At 39.5% G+C, this 24,622-nt stretch overlaps 4 protein-coding genes across 5 annotated transcripts; 2 read left to right on the forward strand and 2 right to left on the reverse strand.

Annotated features, from left to right (window-relative positions):
• Positions 1 to 1,080: 1,080 nt before the first annotated feature.
• On the reverse strand, positions 1,081 to 6,593 carry nop53 (NOP53 ribosome biogenesis factor). Its single transcript, XM_061280076.1, has 12 exons — positions 5,969 to 6,593; positions 5,660 to 5,745; positions 5,444 to 5,546; positions 4,930 to 5,132; positions 4,446 to 4,501; positions 4,270 to 4,365; positions 3,550 to 3,651; positions 3,303 to 3,467; positions 2,957 to 3,132; positions 2,306 to 2,372; positions 1,720 to 1,796; positions 1,081 to 1,616 (listed from the first exon to the last, which is right to left on the reverse strand). Exons 1-12 carry the CDS (start codon positions 6,169 to 6,171, stop codon positions 1,556 to 1,558), a joined length of 1,395 nt encoding a protein of 464 aa, XP_061136060.1. The 5' UTR covers positions 6,172 to 6,593; the 3' UTR covers positions 1,081 to 1,555.
• A 105-nt stretch (positions 6,594 to 6,698) lies between these two features.
• On the forward strand, positions 6,699 to 9,088 carry LOC133155075 (histone H3.3A). The gene is made up of 4 exons (XM_061280077.1): positions 6,699 to 6,850; positions 7,713 to 7,858; positions 8,026 to 8,179; positions 8,269 to 9,088. Exons 2-4 carry the CDS (start codon positions 7,731 to 7,733, stop codon positions 8,395 to 8,397), a joined length of 411 nt encoding a protein of 136 aa, XP_061136061.1. The 5' UTR covers positions 6,699 to 6,850; positions 7,713 to 7,730; the 3' UTR covers positions 8,398 to 9,088.
• Positions 9,089 to 9,618: 530 nt separating this feature from the next.
• Positions 9,619 to 12,591, forward strand: LOC133155076 (histone H3.3A). Of its 2 annotated transcripts, XM_061280079.1 has the most exons (5): positions 9,619 to 9,816; positions 10,232 to 10,289; positions 10,741 to 10,884; positions 11,169 to 11,322; positions 11,411 to 12,591. In XM_061280079.1, exons 3-5 carry the CDS (start codon positions 10,757 to 10,759, stop codon positions 11,537 to 11,539), a joined length of 411 nt encoding a protein of 136 aa, XP_061136063.1. In that variant the 5' UTR covers positions 9,619 to 9,816; positions 10,232 to 10,289; positions 10,741 to 10,756; the 3' UTR covers positions 11,540 to 12,591. The 2 variants fall into 2 exon arrangements, with proteins under 2 accessions (XP_061136063.1, XP_061136062.1); XM_061280078.1 differs by lacking the exon at positions 10,232 to 10,289 and having other exon boundaries at positions 9,633 to 9,816.
• Positions 12,592 to 20,566: 7,975 nt separating this feature from the next.
• LOC133155672 (homeobox protein otx5-like) lies at positions 20,567 to 24,622 on the reverse strand. Its single transcript, XM_061281168.1, has 3 exons — positions 24,279 to 24,622; positions 23,415 to 23,566; positions 20,567 to 22,234 (listed from the first exon to the last, which is right to left on the reverse strand). The coding sequence occupies exons 1-3, from the start codon at positions 24,376 to 24,378 to the stop codon at positions 21,596 to 21,598; spliced, it is 891 nt and encodes a 296-aa protein (XP_061137152.1). The 5' UTR covers positions 24,379 to 24,622; the 3' UTR covers positions 20,567 to 21,595.

A 24,622-nucleotide genomic window follows, 5' to 3' on the forward strand; every position in this document is an offset into this window, starting at 1 on the left:
TGGAAAACTAGAGCCCAGGAAACAGTGTACAAAGGAGGAGGATGGATACTAATTTGGCTATCTTCAAACAACCCTGATTTTCTAAGTCTTTCCAATCTTCAGACAACCCTGCTTTTCTGTCTTTCCATCTTCACTCTGAGATACCTGCAACCCAAGGTTCTTCAGTTCTATGGTCTATGTGGTGTGGGATAATGACTGGGAATTGAGAATCTTTGTGCTTTTAAAGATTATTAGGAAAGTTGTATTTAATCTCTAGTAGACTGGATTTCTGTAATGGCCTTTAAACAGAACTTCCCCAAAACAGCATTAAACAACTGTAACGTATCCAGAACACTGGTGCTAATTTTAATCAGGATAAGAAGATTTGAAAACATCAGTTTCTAATAGCTGTTCATTGGCTTCCAGTCTATCACTAAATAGATTTCAAAACTACTGTTTACAAATCCCAAAAGAGTTTTGGCCTGTCAAACGAGGACTATCCTCATCCTAGTCGTCATTAATATTCACTGATTTATTATTTATCTTGCTGTTGTCCTTTTTTAAATCACCAAGCTCTCTAGATCTCAGGCACTGTTGTTTTTAAACCGCTCTCTAGTTATCAGTTGGGGGGGGGGGAGTAATGATCTTTTTTCAACAACAAAAAAGGGGTAATATATACCATTATCAATTTTTAAATGTAGGGTGTGAAAGTAAAAAATGCAATTATTTTTTTAATTACAGCTAATAATGACATAACTGAGTGTGACCTTTAATATGGATTTGGTTCGTTAGAGATAAACTGCAGCATTAGATTTAAATCGCCGCTAGCAAACTGCACCTGTGTACCATATACGTGTGAAAAGCAGCAACAAATCTGTTAAGCGTGCACCCATCTCTCAAATGTGAAAGACGTTTTCACACCGATTAGTGGCTAAGAGGCTTTGTTGTAACTCAAGGCACCTAAGAACAAAGTGGTCGCGCCTCCATCCCCATCTGACCGAAGGCAGTTAAGCTTTTACATTGATGGCCTGAAATCAATTATCACAAGCACCGACTCCTAAATGTCATCAGCTTGCATCATCTTTAAATCAGAAACACTGGTATTGCTCAATCTTCTTTAAGTGAGTCTTAAGTCAGATCATTTCAACTGTTAGTAAGGCTAAAACCTCAAACAAAGTAGAAATATCGGATATTTTTTCAAACATTTCTGCAACAGTAAATTCAAATTTGAACAAATCTGCTGCACAATTACACTTTACATGAGTGAGCTTGTCATCGTGCTTAGTTGGAAATCACACTTGAATGGAAGTACACCACCACTTGGCATGAACAGTCATTTATGATCAATTAAAAAAAAATAACAGAACCATTGTTATCTGGTCAGAACTGATCAACTTGTCCGAACACAAATCACACAGCATTTCTGTAATAATTATTTGCCATATAATGTGTGTGTAAACTGGAAGTATTGTCCAAAAAGGTCACCGGGTCATAATGGTGTATATATACACAGCTAGTTCCAATATGTTGCATTTGAAGCTTTTACTGCGCTCCAGTCTTCTCAGGCTCCGCGGCGTTAAGTGATGGCTTTAAAAGCTCTCTTCTCTGCATACTTCAGTTTATATTTCCTCTTGAACCTAAAAAAAAAAAAAAGGGGTGGAAAGGCGTTCATTTTTAACAATCTGTATGTCCTTGTGATCTAAGGATGACATGTTAAGTAAAAGTGAAGCATATTCTTACTTGGCTCTCTCTCTGGGTTCAATTAGGTTCCTCTTCTGCAGACTCTTGAAGCGGTCTTTGAGGATGCTGCCCTCTGGCTGTAGCAGCAGGGCATTGCAACATGTCCCAAAAAACAGCCAGGACACATTTCTTTCAGTCAGTGCCTTGAATACTTAATTACTCTCACACATTATAATTCCCATATTTATTTAAAAACGTACTCACAAAAATGTTTTTGAGAAGGTTTTATCCCCATTGGAAATTTAAATTTAATTGGACGTTATTTATTATTATTATTACACCAAGTCCGTATTTCGGGCCATTACCACCACATTTTTTCCATTGATGGAAATGAAGCAAAACTCTTTGTAAATCACCAAAAGAAAGTCAACAAACATTGGGAACGGGGCTTTTGGGGGAGAGCCTTAGCTTTAATTTTAAGACCTACAATTTGCTCCTGAGTATAATTCAGAAGACCACCCAAACTCTGGGAAAATGAAGAACTTCAGAAATTATGGTAAATAACACCGAAAATGTATCAAAACCCTTCAATTGAGGACAATACTATCGTCACTGGTAAGAAGAAAGTTTGACAGGGAAGCAGTACCTTGAGTTGCCGTAGGGAACTGGTGAGCTCGTCACTTAATTTGATTTCAAGGTCCTCAGGGTGAAACCTGGAAAATGGACAAGATTGCTCAAAATCCAGAACATCAGTTAGGGTTAGGGGGGGAAACAACAATATAACCTTACAACTGGAGAGAAATGAGCAGAAGAGGGCAAGTTGAGTCGAAAATGCAGAGCCAGCTATTTCTAACGTAAATTAGAAACAGAGCTACAGTATTCCATTGCTTTCCTAAAAACAAAACTTTAGTTATGTTAAGTCAAGACGATGCTAATTGCACTATTATTCTTTAGCCTTTGTGCTTTTTGATGGAAGAATGTTAAAAACTTTTAAGATACCACTAAAAAAATAAATTGTAAAAATGCTGCCAAATAGCTCCTTCAAATGGGTCTCAAATATAACTATACTGGTAAATAGTACTATAAATCAAATCTATCCCTGTTGGCATATTGACATTTTGTCACTAGACTGATGAGATAATTCAGCAAGGAATGTGGCTTTTAATGGTTTTTAAAGTGCATTCAGGGACTAAATGGAAGTCCCAGAATGCAACTGGTCTGACTAGCGAGTTTAATGTCATCTCAGAAAAGCTTTTAACATAATGAGACCGATTTGATGAGCGTGTTAAGTGCATACTTGAGTTTGCCGAGGCGTCGAGGCTGAGATTTCTCGGCTTCCATCTTGGCCTTCCGTTTTTTCTGTCTTGCAGCGGTTCTCTTTTCTTGCTGTTTGATGGTATCTTTGATGGAGCGAAGCTGGAAGAGTTGCTGTCGTTTGCTGGTCTGATCTTTCACAGCCAGCCGCTGTTGCTCCTAATGGAACAAAAGTTGCACAAAAGGAAAGATGGTAACTTATTCCAGGACGCTTGTGCATATGGCCAGCTGCATCCAGAATTGCAACACTAAAAGACAAAACCGTGGTCGCAACAGTAAACAAATTTCAACAGTAAGTTTCTTTTAGTATATAGTAACTTTGTGAGCACCTTCATTTTCGCTGCCTTTTCCTTTTTTCTTTGTTTCTCAGTTTTCTTCTCTGCCAGCGCGATGCCTCCTCCTACCCCACCCCCTTCTTCCTCCCCGACAGCAGGTATCTCTTCATCTTCATCTTCCTCCACCAGGCCTTCCACTTCCTCATGAAACACAGTCTCCTGCAGACCCAACCACAGTTACAATCAGGAATTTGCCAAACTGAGACCCAGGAGTGATGGCAAAAGTGGAAGGACTCAGTACCTGTGTCGCTTTATCTGCTTTCTTGACAGAGAGCTGTCTGTTAATTTTGTCTTTCACCTTCTTTTTCTTAACCTCCACGTTGTGAGCTTCTTGTAGTAAAGCCTGTATTCAAAATGGAAGCAAATAAAGACCATGCAAGTCTTCTGTTCATTATCTGCATATTTAAAAGTAAACATCCTTGATATGTTGATTTCTTTCCAATTCACATCTAAAAAGTAGCATGTGTATTTGAAATGTATATTTAATTTATGCAGCTTGTTTTAAAATCCTCAGATCCCAAGATACTATTCACACAATAGTTTCCTGAGCTCCTGTGTGTTGTCTTCACATTTCCAAAAAGGAAATACTGGGAGCGCAAGGATGAGATCATCATTGGACACGCATCTCGGAAATATTCATCAACAATTCAGCCCATTTGAATGTATTTTCTGCAATGCACTATCATGAATCATCATCAGAGGTTGTATTATCAGTTTCAAACAAGGATTTGAGAGTTCTAACAGTTAGATCTCAGTGTTTAAGGTCGATGGGAAAGGAAGAAAGCCCCCGCAGTTTGAGCGTGAGAAAGTTGATCATTTTATGTTCAAGTTCCTCACTGTTCATGTTTCTGAGGAAGTAGTCAAACAATCACAAGCTGAACAGTCAGACACTTTGACCTGAAACTGACAGGTTGTATGCATTAATGGTCCTTTGAGTCAATACAGTAGAAGGACAACTTACCTGATGGGAGAAGAAGTCTGGATTATAGGAACCTCCAGGTGCAATCACCTCCACTGCCGGTAAAATGGATGGCTTCTCATTCAATTTCTCTGGCCGCTACCACAATATAAACCAACAAATTACTACTAAATCGATTAGCAACGTATTGTGATGAACATTTTGATACACTTTCTTACCTTGACTGGCTTTTTGCCAGTCTGCTGAAGGTACCATGGATCTGCTGTATTTTTGGCTGTTACAAAAAAACCAAAAACAAAAACTGAGGCTTACCACTTGAGTCTTTTAAATATTTAAGCACTACAGAAGATGGCAGAAGATTGTATGACAGTCTCTCTAACATGTCGCCATCTGAGTTGAATGGTAGTGGTGTTCCAAGTGTGTTACAACAAACTAGACAACCTAACAGATATGCAAAATAAGAGTGGATATGGAAACCTCTGCAAATAATGCACAAATGTTTTAAGATGAGCCCACAACAGGAAATGTGTGCCATTGCAACAAAGCATTGCACTACAAATAGCACAGCTACACTTGGAAGAAAAAAAAAAAAAACTTTAGCCCCCTTCCCCCCCAAAAAAGGTCAGTTCCACATGATAAACAAAATAGACAGCAAGCAAATGTATGAGAATATTGTTAAACAAGAAAAAAAACACCACTTACACTCTAGACCCCAGATGTCATAATATTCTCTTTTTGGGTTGTTGTTGGCCTCTGTCACTGCCTTTTTAAGTGTTGTGTTTGATATCTGTCTGTTGAGAGCCTTTCTCTGCGTCCGTGGTATTACGCCTTTGGCTGCCAAATGCTCCAGCCTCTTGAGACGATGACGAAGTTTCTTTGCATTGGGCTGTTGGTAGGCCAGCACACTGGAGAAGCATACAGATGGGAGCGCTTAGCAGTTTATTGTGGGGGGAACAAGTACATAAAAAACCTAGTTGATAGCAACATTAGCTTTAAATTGTATTTGGCTGTTCTTTTGCAACTCCTCAGATCTCAAGAGACCATTCACACAATAGTTTCCTGAGTTCCCATGTGTTGTCTTCACATTTCCAAAAAAGGAAATACTGGAAGCGCAAGAATAAGATCATCACTGGAGAAACCATTATAAATCATCAAAAATGTCAGGACTAATGTTAGGGGAGATTTTCAACGAAATCATTAAGTGGTGTATACTGACTTTTTAATTGGTGGGACAAGTGAGTCATGCTGGAGGATCAAGTCTATCCTGAGAGGACGCTGTGACTTCCCTTTCTTCTTCTTGTCCTTCACCTGCTCCGATGCTTTTAAGACAAACATTTATTTAAGATTCAATTCAGCGTGTATCAAACTACAATTTAGAAAAGACTGCAAATACATGAGTGTAAAGTAATACTGCGTTATGCCCTTTGACTACCTTTGTGATCATCTTTTTGTTGTTGTTGTTGTTGTCCGACATCCAGAAAGAATAAATTGTCATCCGATTTCTCAGCCAACAGCCCACTGCAACAAATACAATACATACAAAAGGCCGTCAATTCATACAAAAGGCCATCACTTAAACGAATAACTTGTACAGTATATTTACACAACAGATGCACGCGCACATGGTGTTAATGAGAAACCGTGTCCACACATGGACAACATATCGATACATTAAACGATTCGACGTGTTTTCTGAGGTTGAATTTTTGTAGTTTCATAAGTGCACCTAAGGACAACTCACCCGGTAGTCCTCTCCTGATGCCTGATGTCTTCTAAAAAGTCTTCTACATCTCGAATGTCACTGTGTTTGTTCCAGTTCTTTTTCTTATTCTTGCTCACGCGCTTTCTTCGACTGCTAACCCCACTTGTAGGATCCGAGGACTTCAAACTTAAAAAGCCTGGCTGCGAGGCCACCATGTGTTTCAGTTTTCGGGCAGCCGCCATGTTGGAACTGAATTTTTTTCTAACGTGTCTTCTTCTTTCATGGCTTTTGTGACGTACAGCGTGGAAGGGCACTTTGGCGTCACCCAAAGGCTCGATATCGTATTACACATCATATTTGACATAAAGTTGATGATAGTACATACAGCACTATTATTTTGGTACGTCTTCTTGTTTTTCTGAACGTAACATTAAATCGTCATAGAAAATGTTCTTACATGTCATATTCCTGCAAGTACAAATTTAATTAAAAGTGTTCTTTAGTATTTGTATGTACATAATAAAATGAGGATACAACAATACACCCAATTAAAATATTGAAAAGTACATAATGCTTCATAAAAATATGCCAAATACTATAGAAACCGGATTTACCTGTATTTCATTTCTATGTGAAATATAGCTCTAAAACACAAGATATATTTAAAGTTAACTCGATGAATGAGCAAAATATATAATTCTTATATTGAGAATGTTTTTATAGTGCACATGGCGTGTTCGTTGGTTATCATGTTGTGGCATGTATGTTTGTCCTAAATGCATCATGGGAAACGTGCCTCCAAACGCGCTCCGATTCTTTTTCTTTTTTCCCTCCCTTCATTTTGTAGCGAGAACAACGCGTAAGAGACTCAAGAAATTAAATCGCAATTGAAAGCTGCAATCTCTCACTAAAAATCCAAAGGTACGTATCATATTTTCATTCGAACGTAAATCTATCATTTCCAGCAGTTCTAAATATCGGATGGACGAATATTTCGTTGATTGAAAACCAAAATAAAACGCAAAGCCGTCGAGCCTTTATCCGCCTGCTGCGAGTCAGCAACCTGAAGAAGCTTTCGTGGTCTGCTCGATTTTGTCTCGGAAGTGCGCCTTTACTAAATAGTCAGCTGACAAAATAATGTACACCAAGTGAATACTTGACATGTCTAATATCGTCTCCGAAAATAATATTCCACTTTCATTCAACGGGTTTTACGCAATTCGATCGTTTTTTCCACCAGTATTGCAAACACTAGTGAATTTTCCTTCCCGTTTACGTGCTTCATGGCAGCAGCCAGCCATTATGTGAGGGTGTGTTAGCGTATGAACATAGGGCAGCCAACGAGGGCGGTGTCACTTGGGTTTCTTCTAAAATAGCTCGTTCTCAATAGGAAAATATACGCTAGTGCCACACAGGGAGCACATTTCAGACTAAGCGAACATACCCTTTTCGCTGCGCAATGGGAGGGGTTTCTGCAATACTAGTGTCATTGGTTGAAACCTCCATAACAGCTCTCAAGTGCTCCCCTGATTGGACTTCTCGGCTGTCATTTATTACATCACGCATTCTGTTTCTAAACTGCCCTTGTTGAAAAACATGTCCTAACGCATACAACAATCTGAATAAAAGCGTCTGTAATGCTAATACCATACTTTTATATCGTTTTACACATTTTCCAGCTTTTATTTTAATATTCCAGTTTTGCATGCCCTCTATATCCACAACCACAATGCTATATTCACGTGACATACTTTAACTGAAACCAAACTTTGTATACTTTTAGCTTTGATCCACAGTAGCAATGGCCCGTACAAAGCAGACTGCTCGTAAGTCCACTGGAGGTAAAGCTCCACGTAAGCAGCTGGCCACCAAGGCTGCCCGAAAGAGTGCCCCTTCCACCGGAGGTGTGAAGAAGCCCCATCGCTACAGGTGAGAGCCATCCGCCTCTTTAATTAAGCAAGACAAGAATTTAATGATCTTCAACAACATCTTGCTCTGTTGTTTGAGTTATACAAGATGTCAAAATCAGATTTGCTGTAATGTACTGATGTGGACCATCAGGAAACAAAGTGCAATTTTTATTCTGTATTGTACAGGCCCGGGACCGTGGCTTTGCGTGAGATCCGTCGTTACCAGAAGTCCACTGAGCTTCTGATCCGCAAGCTGCCCTTCCAGCGCTTGGTGAGAGAAATCGCCCAGGACTTCAAGACAGACCTGCGTTTCCAGAGTGCAGCCATTGGTGCTCTGCAGGTCTGTGTCATTCAGATTAGCTTTGCTATCTTATCAATGTGGTGATGTCATCTCACTAAAAATGCCTCATTCTTTTTCTTGCGTTTTAGGAGGCAAGCGAGGCCTACCTGGTGGGTCTGTTTGAAGACACCAACCTGTGTGCCATCCATGCCAAGCGCGTCACTATCATGCCCAAAGACATCCAGCTGGCGCGTCGCATCCGTGGGGAGCGCGCTTAATTTTTTTTTCTCTTATGAAATACTCTTCTCTCTTCTCATCACCATCCTTTCCTTCTCCCTATATAGATAGTAGTTTGGTTTGAGGTTCTCTATATATTATGACTGTGATAATCGTAAATGTGTGATTGTCTTGGTTGGTGCTACAAGTAGAAGAGTTTGTTTAGATATATATTCATTTAGGTTTAAACTTTACACTCCTCACTTTATCTATTGATATGAATATGGTGTTTTTATTAGCCATAAGTAAGTAGTGTGTAATCTGGAATGAGTATATTACATAGCGTCGACATTTTCAGTCTGCAAACAATGATATAATGGGTCCTCTGTTTTTCTTTTCTTTTTAAAAGACATAAAACACAGTCAGTTCTATTTTTACAACGGTGGTGTTTAATATTGTATCAGAATCCAAATATTTTATTCTGGTTAAAATGTCATTGCACTATAATGACTGCATGGTTTGACACTTATACACGGCAAATATGTAGCAGACCGAAATTGATTTTACACTTGGTTTTCACCACACTGTTATGTCCATGCAAGGTTATATGATGTTTTGGTTTCTCTCTCAGGTCGATAACCTATTTTTTTTCTACTGTTTTTTTTTGTATGTGTGTGTTTGGTCATTTTGAAGGCTAAAACATTTGTACTCCAAAATTCACATACAGACATAAATAAACTAATTGTGGTTGAATAGCGTGTGATTGAATCCCATCTTTAACATCCAATATGAATTACAGTCTAGCCACAATGACAGCCTAATTTTGCTGTCAAACATATCTTGGGGGCTGCAATATTAACGCCGATACATTAAATCCCAAGAAAATAGTAATGAGTGTTTAGACAGCCTGTGATTTTTTTTAGCCAGAGTTGCTGCTGTAATATTTAATAAAAAATGGTGAATATAATTGTGAGTGATGAGGTAGGAACAAAAATAGATGGCATAATATAAAAGCATAAAACGTTTAAAAATAAATACAGTTTGGTAGTAATGGGTTCTTCCAAAAATGTAATCATGCCAATCAAAATTCATAATTGATTTTCTTTCAACAAGTTCTTTCACGTCCATTTATATCATGCCACCATAAATACAGTATAAGTAACTTTTTTTCTGCCACTCAATTTACTACCGGAAATCACATACATGCTGACAAGTTAAAAATAGGACCAAGCAGCTCACTAACTTATAAGCAAACGTCGTGTTGTTACACAAAAAAACGAGTGTGGTCAAACATGCCGAGACTAATTTGATGGTCCTGAGTCAAGTCCAAAATAAACGTGAACGACTTCGATACTGTCGCATTTTGGGACACTTGATTGATGCGGCGGCCATTTTACCCGCTAGACGCTTCCTCTCATTGTGGATACGAAGAAAATAACAAGCAAAAGCTTTCTCGTCACTTCGGTTCACTTTTTCTCGACGTAAGTCATTTTCTACAAGCTATTCTAGCTGCCAATTAACTTTAGATTTTTTAGTATAACTTGCTCAATTCTCGCGTTAATGTATTCGACGAATAAACGCTCGTTTTGTGGTGTTTTAAAACAACACGCCGCGGAGGAGACGACGACAGTCAAGTCGCAGTCTTTCTACAGCCGCTCAGACGAGGCGAATTTCTGTTTCGAATTGTGCGCCGATTCAAGTCGGTTCTGCACCGCTAGTGGGGCCGTTCAAGAGTGCTTTGAATATTTCGGAAATCCTTGGAATGTCTCCCAAGAAATTATTGTATTTTCCGATAACCGGTAACACTGGCAACTTGTTAAATCTGAGTTGTTTACGTGCTGCTCTGTCTGCCTTGGTCTTCACCCCGTTTGCGCATCAAACCGCCGCCATCATCAGAGCGAGGGAGGCGGGGCCACAAAGACTGGAAGCAACTGTGAAGCCCGCCCGCTTACGAGTAGGAACGCGCCAATTGTATAGCTATTCGTCTTTGATTGATGTCTCATGGGTCTGTGACGTAAACTTTTTTTTAAAGTTCGAAATCTTAAAATACTGATCGAAACATGAATATTTCCAAACTATTGAGACTGATGAGCTGCAATAGCTGTACCAAATGTTTCCCTTTGAAAATACATTAAAGCACAGTTTTGCTAATAATTCAGAGATATGAATTTCCCAATGTTTGCCTTTGTTTGCAGAGCACCACATCTAACTCAGTCGTGTTGAATATTTTAACTCTTCATGGAGCTCCATGTTGGGGTGGTGTAATCTTGACTTAGTGCATTTATCACATAAGAAAGAAGGAAGTGAATTAGTATTTCCATCGTATGTTGTTAACTAATGATAATCATGTCCAACTATTTGATGCAAGACGCAACATGTCTTTATATTGTTTCCATCATCTTCAGACAATCTTAAGCAGCAATGGCCCGTACCAAGCAGACTGCCCGTAAATCCACTGGAGGCAAAGCTCCACGTAAGCAGCTGGCCACAAAGGCTGCCCGGAAGAGCGCTCCCTCCACTGGAGGTGTGAAGAAGCCCCATCGCTACAGGTGCATTTTATGTAACTGTTCATGTGTCAAAATACATTTAGATGTTGTATGAGTAATTTTTGCTGGCGCATCAGAGATATAGTAAACTGGGGCTGGGCAGCATCAAAATATATATCGGTATATTGGGATTGTCCCAAATACGTATCACTTTCTGAAATATATCAGTAGAACTCGTAATACCGATATACCGCCCAGCCCTACAGTAAACAGTATAAATGTGTGAAATGCATTATCAAATAGATCACAACTAATATTGATTTTCTTGCTGTGGAAATGTTTTTTAGGCCCGGTACTGTTGCTCTGCGTGAGATCCGTCGTTACCAGAAGTCCACTGAACTTCTGATCCGCAAGCTGCCATTCCAGCGCTTGGTGAGAGAAATTGCGCAGGACTTCAAGACGGATCTGCGTTTCCAGAGTGCAGCCATTGGTGCTCTGCAGGTCTGTGTCATTCAGATTAGCTTTGGTTTCTTATCAATGTGGTGATGTCATCTCACTAAAGCGCCTCAATATTTTTCTGCTGTCATAGGAAGCTAGCGAGGCCTACCTGGTGGGTCTGTTTGAGGACACCAACTTGTGTGCCATCCACGCCAAGCGTGTCACCATCATGCCAAAAGACATCCAACTGGCACGTCGCATCCGTGGGGAGCGCGCGTAAATAAATGTCTTTGTATTTTTCACCCGTCTGTTTGTACAGTATATGCTCACTTCCGCATCCCTTTCTCTTTGTAGTAGTATGTAGGGAAACTATTTGTTTAATAATCAAGTTCATAGTGGGTTTTTTTCTTAGTGCTCTCAGCAGAAGCCTTCCATGGTACTCCTTTTATGTGCATGTATCAACTCTTTGGTAATGAATGGGCACTCTCTTGTGGGGGGGGGGAAACCATGATGACAAGAATACTGCCAGTAAACCTAGTGCTAATTTAGACAGAGGATGGGCTTCTTCTAGCTTCTTTCCAGCAGGTAAGGAGATGATCCTCTTCTGCTCTGAATCACGCACCAGCCTCAGCTCCCAGGTGCGCAGAGACCTCAACACCGGTCTCGGTGGGGTTCTCTGTCCATTCAATGTGTCTGCATAAGTGTTAGCTCTGATCACCACAGAGGTCTCTACACAATCCATCAACATATCTGGAGACAATGTTTCAAATATTATATTCTTCATATATTTTCTTTCCCTCGAATAACACTAGATTTCTTCTCACTGCAAGATGGTGAACAAACCTAAATAGATCTGAAATAGGTTTATAATCAATCCTCTTTTCCAATAAAAACAAAAGGACCTAAACATTTGGTTAATGTTATTTCTTTTTTGCTTTCCTTGAAATGTTTTAGCCAAAGTTTGAAAGAGTCTTTCGTGCAAATACTCTCGTATTCTTGGCTCTTTAACATATATCTTGATGGGAGATTTATATGGTTCCATTATGTGGCAATTCTATTTTTTTCTTTCTTTTTTTCAAGACAAAGTGAGATGAAGTGTTTTTTCAAAAAAAAATTGTTCCCCTCTCTATCAGTTTTCCCTCTGCTTCTTTATTTCTCCCTCCCTCCAAGTAGTTTGATCATCTGTCTTATTTGTTTAGTTGTTACCCCACAACTTAATTTTTGTGTTTCTCGTGTTCTTTTATTGAAACATTGGTGATGTTTTAATAAAGCAATGTTTGTAATTTCCAAATTTGTCAAATAAGATGGTAATAAATGGATGTTACACACGCCTATTACGTGTAGTCCTTATGTGCTCTTATTAATATATAAAGAATTATGTTCCAAATAAATTCTACTCTCTTCAGGACTGAATTTGGTAATAAGAGCGCTTCACAATGACTTGAACCAAACTATTGGACTGGGTGCAGTTGTAAGATATGCCACTAGATGTCAGTAAAAGACTTACCCATCCATCCCGTTGAAGCACTCAGGCATTTCTATACAAGCTGGGAAAGAAAGTCTGCAGCGTGTCTTGTCCTGGTCGTTCCTATCAACTGGCAAATAAATGGTCCTTTTGAAATGATTTCTTACTTATTCATGGACAAAATGTAATTAATATCTGTCTGTTATTCAGATGATTTTTAGGCCAACAGAGACGGCCTTGAAGCCCCTGATGGACCCCCGATTGATTTGATGTGGAAACTAATTTTCCTGTGTGCATTATATCCGTTTCATGGGTTGATGCATATCCCCTCAACATTATTTCACGTAATCATTCTACTTCCTTGATTAAAAGGGATAAAGCTATGTCCTCAGCCATATTCATTACATTGAAGTAGAAAAACGTGCCTTGGCTATGCTCATTTCAATGAAATACTCAGAGATGAACAAACATCTAATCAAACACTAGAGTTTAATCCTGTTGTTTTGCATGGACATCACTGTGTACACGCAGATGCACACACACAAACACACACACATCGGATAAAGTATGAATGGACAATTGTTTATTGCATTTGTGCGTTGTGGATCTAACTCTTCAAAACAATAATTTATGATCTGGATGCAGCACGGCTGAAGGGGGTGCTTCACCAATAGGTGGTCTGAGAAAACTAGATATAAATCCATTTTTTAATATTATCGGGGCTTCACCGACGAACTACACTGATTTCTGATGGGGCTATAGCCCCCCTGTGCCACCATAAATTTGGAATAATGATAAATTGGTGGGATTTTATTGTGCTCTTATCTCATAGTATATACATGTGCCCACAATGTTTCTACATGATACAGAAACATTATTTGTATGTTGAAGCTATCAACTGAGATCGAAACGTTTTTACCCATTGTCACCAAATAACTAACAACATGAGCATGAGTATTTGTATTGTTTATGGCTGATGGATGCTGACATTGGTCATCAGCCTCATCATATAATTAATTGACTGAACGAATGCAGTCACGCATCTAAATGAAGGACATCATGTCCAGGACATGCATACATATTTCATTCTAATGAGAATTCTTTGTGTGTGTGTGCGTGCATGTGCGTGTGTGTGTGTGTGTGTGTGTGTGTGTGTGTGTGTGTGTGTGTATTTGTATGCACGTATACATACAACAGTGTGTTCACCTTCCCCAAGGTCTGTGTGGTGGCCCTCCATCTGTGGCACTCAGGGGATTACAGCCAATCTGTCTGTCTGCTTCTCAAAGTGCTGACCAGCAGAGCAGCACCAGATTAACACAGTGCTCAGATTGGTAGACAAGGGGGGGTGGGGGGTCGAGGAGAGTTGTGGTGCTGGGGAGGAGGGGGTGGAAGATAGAGACGGCTGTTGAGGAAGAGAGAGATGTGTATGGTGGGTTGAGTGGTGACAAGTGAGCAGGTTGAGAGGTTGGTGACAGATTAGTGCACAACTGGTACACAAGGAAGGAGGGGCATAGAGTTTAGAGTGGTACAATGCAGGAGCAGCTTGAGAGGTTGTGGGGTGGGGAATCAAACCAGATGTGACTGTGTGTGAATTTTTTTTTATGTCAGTAATATGAAGAGTTTGCACATTTGCCAGAAACATATTTCACTTTTTGTTACAGTAGGATGCCATTATGTCTCCATATATATTATGACCCATCAAACCGTGATCTTTTGTGCATAACCAAATTAAGCAAGTAGGTCAAAAGTTTTAAATGTATTTACAATGGAAGCTGTATGGTGGTTATGGTTTCCCCCAATGGCTGTAATGACTTAAAATGATATACATATATATATATGACTGCATTCGTTCAGTCAAATATATATATATATATATATGATATAAATATATATTGTATGTATGTATATATACCGTTTTTTTCCGTGTATAGTGCGCAAAATTTTACTAATTTATTGTCCTAAAATCCGGGGTGCGCATTATACATGGGTACAAAAAAAAAAAAAAAAAAATTTTTTTTTTTTAATTTTTTTTTTTTTTTTTTTTTTAAGTCCCAATGATCGTCACACACGCAGGGAGGCAATGGGTCCCATTTTTATAGTCTTTGGTATGGTCTTAACTAGGCTGGATGTAATTTTTTTGTTGGCGTTGATTTCTCCGACTGCTCGTAAACGCACCACCGCGCTTCGTGCGCGCACGGGACAGCAAACGAGCAGGTGATCGAGCAAGCGTCTGATACGAGAGCATTGCGGTCGCATGGAGCGTGTTTGAAGTGAACAGCAGAAAAGAAAGGCAAAGTGTTGTGAAATAAAATGCACAGAACGGATGCGCAAGACACGTCAGCTATATAAAGAGCGAGAGTTGTTTTCTTCCTATTAGTTTCAATTCACAGTTTAATTAGCAGTTTCAATCAGCAAATAACAAAATGCGTATTACAGGTAATATTTTATTTCACAACACTTTGCCTTGTTCCTTTCGTCTCTGCTGTTCATCCTAAAACACAAAGGCGCTCTTTAAGCAATGCGACAGTGAGCGCCCGGCGCGCTGCGGTTGCGCGACCGCACCAATTAAGCTCCCTGCGCAGTGCGCACTGAGGTCCACTTAAATTTTAGAAAGTACATCAGGACTTTAAAAAGATCTTCTAAATTTCAGCGACGGCTCTGTCACAATAATCGGCCAGCCCGGTGCAGTTGGGCGGTCGGCGGCGCGCTACGGTTGAGCGTTCTCTCGCACGCTCTCTCTCTCGCTCTCTCTCGCTCTCGCACACACGCAAACCGGATATCATACGGAGGCCGCCATTACAGATGCGCAGAACGGATGAGCAAGACACGTCAGCTATATAAAGAGCGAGAGTTCAGTTCTCTACCTAAATCCGTATTACAGGTAATATTTTATTTCACAACACTTTGCCTTGTTCCTTTCTTCTCTGCTGTTCACTTCAAACACGCTCCATGCGCACGGAGCGCGGTGGTGCGTTTACGGGCAGTCGGAGAAATCAACGCCAACAAAAAAAATTACATCCAGCCTAGTTAAGACTATACCAAAGACTATAAAAATGGGACCCATTGCCTCCCTGCGTGTGTGACGATCATTGGGACTTAAAAGAAAAAAAAAAAAAAAAAAAAATTTAAATTTTTTTTAAAAAAAAATCATAAAAATTCGGTGCGTATTATACATGGGTACAAGCTTTTTTCCAGCATCAGCATGCCATTTTTAGGGGTGCGTACTATACATGGGGGCGCACTATACACGGAAAAAAACGGTATATATATGATATAAATGTAAATATAAATATATATTATATGTATGTATGTATGTATGTATGTATGTATGTATGTATGTATGTATGTATGTATGTATGTATGTATGTATCTATCTATCTATCTATCTATCTATCTATCTATCTATCTATCTATCTATCTATCTATCTATCTATCTATCTATCTATCTATCTATCTATCTATCTATCTATCTATCTATCTATCTATCTATCTATCTATCTATCTATCTATCTATCTATCTATCTATCTATCTATCTATCTATCTATCTATCTATCTATCTATCTATCTATCTATCTATCTATCTATCTATCTATCTATCTATCTATCTATCTATCTATCTATCTATCTATCCATCTATCCATCTATCCGTCCGTCTGTCCGTCCGTCCGTCCGTCTGTCCGTCCATCTATCCTTCTGTTCGTCCATCCATCTGTTTATATATATATATATATATATATATATATATATATATATATATATATATATATATATATATATATATATATTTATACAAGTGTCACATCACATTACTGTGCCTAAAATCAACAATCGAAACTTTAAAATAAATCAATAGAATGATGCATCTGGTTTAATCCAGGTAAATTCATATATATGTAGGCTTAACAACAGAAGCCATACAAATGCATGCATGACCACAAATTCAGTAAATATTTGTTAGCTTGTGGCCTTCAGTAACAAACACAATAGATGTTGTGTTGTTGTGTTTTGGCACCATGCAGACTTTAATAGCGTCTGAGTCATAGAGATGAAACAAACATGTTGACTTGTTTTCACATTGTGTCTGTGCTCGCATGTTTGTGAGTGTGTGTGTTTGTGTCTCTGTGAGAGAGAGTGCAAGATCATACAGTATGTGGTAACTTAATGGAGGCATCCACTCACTCCCTCACCCATCCCAACAATGCGGGATTGGGATGTGGCTCGATCACGGAGGATTAAAGCATGTTCCCCCACATTTTGTCCTGTTCCCCTCTTTCCTTATTCCATTTCTCCCACTTTTTCTCCCTATCACATGATCCGTTACATCACGGGATTGAGGTCAAAACTGGATTAGGACGAGCGACGCAAGCGAGAGAGGCAACGCTGGAATTACTGAAAGTGAGGGAGGAAAGCATTCGTGTGTGCATGTGTGTGTGCGTGTGCGTGTGTGTGTGTGTGTGTGTGTTAGAGACAAAGAGCATTGGAAGACAAAGCGAGAGGGGGGACAGAGGTTTACTCTAAAAGGGGGCTTGATCATGAACACATGCAAATGTCATGTTTGATGCTGTAACTGCGGCAAAGTGTCTATTTGGACAAAACTGAGTTCTAAGAGTAGAAGTGCTCTTTTTTTTAAGAATAATGTCACACACACACACACACGCGCGCGCACGCACGCACACATTATACAGTTGTACATCACTATAATATATATATCAATATATTGATACCTAGGCACAATAGGCACAAAATAGTCTCGGCACAAAATAGTTTCCCTTTCAGAACAGCTATGCTGCAAGCTAGATTTTATCAGAATGAAAAGAACTGACCTGCATGCACTACGTGAGCAAAACAAAACATGATGAAAAAAAAAGTTTTATAAGGTCTAAAAAAACAGACTTGGCAGTGACATGGAGGATCATAAACCAGGTGGTACATTATTTTCAACTGCACATTTTGTCAAATAAATCTATCCTGTTTTATGAATATTTATGTTTTGATACTTTAAACATGTGGACATTTACGATGCTTTGAAAGGAGTCCAAAAAAAAATTGCTTTACTCCCGTCAACAGCTCTCAGGTCTTCATGTTTACTAAACATATATTATATTATTATTATAGAATCACCCATCAGTCACATGTTCCAATACTTTTGGTCACGTGAAAAGTGGGTGGATTCAAACTAAAGGTGCTCTGTATTGAGTTGTTCAACACATCTAGATGTAAATATGATCAAATAAATGCCGGATTTCTGAATATCGGTCTCATATTCATTACTGTTCCACAAGGTATCAAGCTGGACAAGCATTCATTCTATGGGACCAATATCATTATAAAACTGATGCAATCTTATCCTGCTGGTTAAATGAGACTTGTCCGGAGAAAGTTGGTCATAGAGTGATGAATTGATGAGTGACAGTCTGGTGACAAGAAATTGCAAGAGAAGGAAGGAAGAGGTAGACAGTAATCCTGTCTAATTCACTTAGCGTTGCGCTGAGGGCGCAGGACACTAAGAGGATTTGGGACATTCTCTAAATTAGATCAGCAAGAATAACAAACTGCAAGGAGAGGTGGCGCAGAAGGGGCACACCGCGAGAGGTGCATGGCATGACCGGACTGAAGGAAACCAATGTGGCCTGAGCGTGAATGGAAATAAAAGAGGGTGTCAAGCAGACAGGACATGTTTACACTTTGGTTTTGTGGCTCAAAAGACATCTGACAAAATCAAGAAAAATTATACAGATGCACAATGGGCAGCAACAAAATACTATAACTTTTGTGAGTGCCCATGTATGTATGTACAGAGGTCAATCAGTGTTATAATCCAACTGGTTTGGGGGCATATTAGTCTAAATGCTAAACACTGATTTTTACTATTAGTGATATTAACAAGGTGTTAAAATTGTAATCTGCAGCAAAGCCCTCATCAGAAGTGTATGTGACAGTCGCTGGTTGATCCATTCATAGAGTAATGCTGATCCTGTTAGCACTGCTAGCTGCAGATCATTCAAACCGACTTACACTGCTGTAGGTGTGATTTAGCAGCATTACTGCACGATTACAAATCTTCTTTCATGACTTATGCTTTTGATTTTGCTTCGCAACGCACTTCAAAATCACATTGTGTCCTGATTCCACAAAGCAAAATCTTACCTTCGTACTTTTGCGTGAGTTTTGGGTCCATCTATAATTTAAATAGAATTTTACCATATGTGTCTTTGTAAGATTATACATGTTTTTAATTTTTCAACTAAATGATTTGTGCATGTGTGAATTTGTTGCCATGTGTGTAACATGTATGTATATGGACGAGCGCTTAGCCTCATGCTTGGCGCGTGTACGTTTGGCGGCATCGGGATTAGGAATCGATTAAGATGAAATTGGACTGGTGGGTGAAAATGGGGGGGGGGGGTCATGGGGGATGATAGAGAGGCTGGTCAGCGCTTTCAGCCCAGGGCATGATTACAGTGTGCCTTCAGAGCAGACTGGCCGCCAGCTTGTTTCGAGAGGATTAGAGCTCGGAAAGAAATGAATCATATTTCTAAGTCCAGAGTGTATCTGTGTTTCTGCACTCCCCTGTCCATATGCTGCTGCTGGGGGATTACAGGACCCTTAGCATCTATCTATCTATCTATCTATCTATCTATCTATCTATCTATCTATCTATCTATCTATCTATCTATCTATCTATCTATCTATCTATCTATCTATCTATCTATCTATCTATCTATCTATCTATCTATCTATCTATCTATCTATCTATCTATCTATCTATCTATCTATCTATCTATCTATGGATGGATCCATCCATCCATCCATCCATCCATCCGTCCGTCCGTCCGTCCGTCCGTCCGTCCGTCCGTCTGTCCGTCCATCTATCCTTCTGTTCGTCCATCCATCTGTTTGTCCATCCGCCCATTCGTCCTTCAAACTAACCCAACTTCCTGGGTCGGTCCTATTTTCATTCCAGCATTTTTAAAGGGCATATACCCTGTTTGGTCACAGCAGGATTCAAACCTTGCACCTTTGGTTGCAAAGTTCAGGTTCTTAAAGATACGACACACAGACATGGAGGTCTTCGTTGATGATCTCATCAGGCTTCAGCAGCAGCAGCATGCTGTAAGAAGAACCCCAGCAGACCCCAAATTTACACAAGGTTGTTTAATGTCTTTGAAACATTAAAGCTATCTAGCAGGATACTGGTGCTGACTGGTCAAACAAACACAGGAGACAAATGAAATATACAAAAGAAGAACAATCATTCATATCAGAAAAATAAAGCAGAAATGATATAATGATGCAAAAGACATATGTAGAGTAAATTAAGATTAAGAAGCATTACCAGCATTGTTCCTATTACTGCTACTTTTATCAGACAAAACCCTGAGTTGGACAAAAAGCAGAAAAATATCGAAAGGAAAAATAAAAGAAAAAAGTTGGCATTTTACTAAGATTTAAGCGCGAGAGATGCATTGCTTGGAGTGCATATATGAGACGTGGTTGTATTACCAGGATTGAGTATGTACAAAAAAAAAAAGTATTTAAGTAATGGCCGTGCCAGCTAAAGAAATAATATCATTGATGTTGATCACAGTAAGTTATACTGATAATATCAACTTCAAAAACAAATGACAACAATCTTTACTTTTACTTTGACAACTCCACAAATGTTTCAAGAAACAGCAATATTGAAGTCTAATACAAAATAAGATACATGAAATACATATATTGATACCCATCACATTTTTTTACATGTTGGATGGACATTTTGAGAGACAACTAACTCTCTGTGCTAAGGGGGGGCAGGTGCATTGGCACTTTCTTCCCCGTTCCCTGGTGCAGTCTTTTTGCTCATCAGATGTCTCGGAAAAAAAAAAAGTCAAACAATACAGTCATTTAACAGAACTGCTTAAATTCTGCCAACCTCTCGTGAAAAGGAGCAGGAGGGGGGCTTTTTGTTGAGTGCCAATTGCCACAATGGGGCCATTGTTGCCCAAGACTTGATCCTATTAAACTAACAATGCATGAGCCATTCACCCCAAGCATGCTCAAAGGCAACAAGTTTGTACTGCAGTCACTTCAGGGGACTCGATCCATCCTCTTGACTTGGATCACACGCGGGCTGAAGAGGGTCAATATCAAACAAGGCTTCTGGGGAATCATCAGCTTGGATGGCCTTTTGATCTGCACTTCTCAAAGGTTCCCATTGGGGAAGCTCATCTGGTGGGTTCAATGCTTCAAATGATGGAAAGCAGTCTTATTTGGAGAAGTGAATGTCAGTAAATACAACAAGACACATCTTGAAGGAAAACATAAAGAACTCACTATGTTAATTTGTCATTCATTTTGCTCAAAACAGTTTGGCCATTGAGGCGGTTAGGTGGTATGAAATAAATCAGCACATAATGTGTCTTTTACAGATCACATGTTGAAAAGTCAGTTTAACCCAAAATATTGTCGTATAAAAATCGAATTATTTAAAGATTATATTTCTATTATAACTACACTTTCCTTGAACATGTCTTTTTTTATGTGCTTGACATGACAGCTGATTGCTTCAATAATTCGTGGTGTTAGTGTTATTTTTAAATTTTGACCTGACTTAGCAAATATTATCAAAAACCTATGCCATTTGGATGGACCAGTATCACTTTCTTCTCTATTATTATTATTAGTCATTATGATCATTATTGTTAATATTCAATAGTTTATAATTGAGCCCATCATCAACAGAAAAAAAAGAGAAATTATTCCAGGCCCGTTTGTTTGCTTAATTTGTACAATCAACAACAGTGATTTAATCATTAATCCAACTCTGACTGACTGTACATTTCTTCCCATATCCCCTCGCTTCCCAAGCTCTTGCTTGATGCTATTTACAAGACCTGGAACTTCCAGGAGTTCTGGTCTTTGTAGTCCAGACAGTCTGTGGTGTTGAAATTGAGCTTCCAGGCAGCTTGGTCCTTGTAATCTAGACAGTCGACCGCTCCGAAGCCAAGCGAAGCGGCCGTGTAGCCTTGGGAAGAGAGCGAGGCAGGCGACTGGCTGAGGGGCCCGCCCATGGAGGAGGCGGTGATAGGGCTCAGGGCACCTCCTGTGCCCGACAGCTGCGGGTGCATGGGTGACAAGTAGGAACTACAGTCCAGGCCAGTGAAGTAGGAGGAGGAGCCAGCGTAGCTCTGGCTGTAGGCCGGGGCCTGGGTATAGGTCATGGGGTAGGCGCTGGTACGCTGCATGCAGGGGGTGCTGGAGGCGGACAGGGGGTCTGGCAGCGGAGAGATGGAGGCGGGACTCCATATGGACACTGTAGCGCTAGCAGAGCTGGAACTGGGGGCGATGGCGGTGCCCGGAGGAGGCGGCGGCGGGCTGTAGGGACCGTTGGCCGGGTTGGCACTGGCCTCAGCGTTGGCCTCCCGAATTGGGGAGGCCTTCTTTTTAGGAGGCCGCGGTTTGGATTGGCCTGTACTCTGCTGCTGCTGTTGGCGGCACTTGGCACGGCGGTTCTTGAACCATACCTGGATGATAAGCAAGATCACATAACATTTCATTTTGATGTCAGTGTCAAAATCCATGTGAAATCTTGATAATTAAAAAAAGTGAAAGAGAAATATCATTTTTAATATTGTTTTGTACACCTTTCTTCTGAACAATCTGTTACTTTAAGGGTTTTCAACTGGTTTTATCCAAGAGTCCACTATTATAACCAAGAAGCAACTCGGGGACCACTGCTTTATTTTATTTCGCACGGAAGGAGGATAGACTTATACTGGCTATTAATTTGCATCTGTATGTCTTTTTTGGGAATCTCAGCTACATTTGACATAATTTGGATGGGTAAATGATTCATGAAATTAGCTGGAAAATAAATCAAGTCAATCAATCAATTTATATATATATATATATATATATATATATTTCTGATTACGCGGACCACCTGCAATACCAGCATGGACCACTAGAGGGCCAAAGACCACCGGTTGACAAAATGTGAGTTTTGCCAGTGTTTTGTTTGTTCTGTTATTGTGATTTTCATCTGTATTAAGGAATGACTAATATTCCAAGCTATAAGATTCCTCCCCCTTTTTTTATGCAGTAGAGTGGAAATGATACATCAGGTGGCTTACCAATATCAAAGTCAAAGTCAAAAAGTGATATTATATGCGACCTGTCTGTCCGGGATTTGTACCGTGTTGATCGATTTTAATTTGTTTTTTTTTTTTCAATTTACTCTACTTTTTAATATTCTTTTGTGAGTTTTTGCCCAGTTGGGGACACCAACCACCACCAAACTGAGAGCTACCTCTGGTACTGATTAGTGAGAAGGTACCTGTATGGGACACGGTTTTGAAATAACAAATGTGCTCAAATATTATTATTATTATTATTATTATTATTAATCCATATGAAGACCATTAGCATATTTCTCACAATAATTAGAAAACTGTTTTTGTATAATTCTCTGCCAGTTAACATCTTAAAATGATCATACAACATTCCTGTCTCATAACCGCTGACTTTTTTTTTTTTTAAGTCATATGGTCCTTAAAGGGCTACCGTGTGGTATGTGCGGGCACCACGTTGATGAGCCCTGGTTGAGAAGCCAGTGGTTCAATAGAAATAAAAAAAGCTACTAATAAAAAATAAAAAAAACTGTAGCCAGTTCAATAAGTGTCCCTAATAATGTGACATCTTTACCTGTACTCTGGACTCGGGCAAGTTGATCTTGAGGGCCACCTCCTCCCTCATGAAGATGTCTGGATAGCGCGTTTTGGCAAACAGAGCCTCCAGGATGTCCAGCTGTGCGCGCGTAAAGGTGGTGCGCTCACGACGTTGTTTCCGTGGAGTACCTGCGTGGAAATCAACACAATCAAAAGGAAAATTAGAACAGCCGTATTTGAATCATTTTTATTGTTCTTACATCAGTCTTTAATAATAATAATAATAATAATAATAATAATAATAATAATAATAATAATAATAATAATAATAATAATAATAATAATAATAATAATAATAATGTCTCTAGTTATTTTCTGATGTTCTTATTCGTTTCTAATAGATACTCACTTTACTGACTTTTTTCAAACGAATAAAACGTGCAGAAGTAAACAAAGCGAAAACATTCGCACAAGTCATCACATTAATTTTCAGACTGGTACATTAAGGGCCAACCTTGGCTACCAACCTCCCTTCTGTCATCTCTTCATCACAGATGACAGATGTTGCAAAGCATGATTAGCACAAAACCAAATACAAAGAGGGTCTCTTATCAAATATAGGTTATGCAACAGATTGCAGTTTGTTTGAATGTTAAGTCCGTGTGAGAACAAACGGTCTTCCTATTCACACACTTTTTGCATTGTTTTTTGACTCTATAATCTGCTAAATTGATAGGTCAAGTGAACACTGACACATGTTTCTATGATTGCACGATCACAGTAAAGAATTGCACGCGTTTTTCTCACTGATTCCGATCTATTTCCACGCATTTAATTTTTTTTAATCAACGGAAAATAATAAACTTAAGACACCATTTAAGGATCATCAATTAATACTCACTGGGGTATCCAACGGCGGTGGTGTGTAGCAGATCCATGCCCGGGCCGGACAGAGTTAACCCGTTCACGGCGTAATGGGGTTGCTTAATGTAGGACATCATGCCTCCTGTGGGCTTTAAAACACTCCCTCACTCCCTCACTCACTTGTTCCTCTTCTCTCACAACACGACACGGTCTTCGTTTGTCTCCACGGGGTCTCTCTCTCTCTCTCTCTCTCTCTCTCTCTCTCTCTCTCTCTCTCTCTCTCTCTCTCTCTCTCTCTCTCTCTCTCTCTCTCTCTCTCTCTCTCTCTCTCTCTCTCTCTCTCTCTCTCTCTCTCTCTCTCTCTCTCTCTCTCTCTCTCTC

This window comes from Syngnathus typhle, linkage group LG6 (genome assembly GCF_033458585.1).
Source record: "Syngnathus typhle isolate RoL2023-S1 ecotype Sweden linkage group LG6, RoL_Styp_1.0, whole genome shotgun sequence".
In the NCBI taxonomy this organism is placed as follows: Eukaryota; Metazoa; Chordata; class Actinopteri; order Syngnathiformes; family Syngnathidae; genus Syngnathus; species Syngnathus typhle.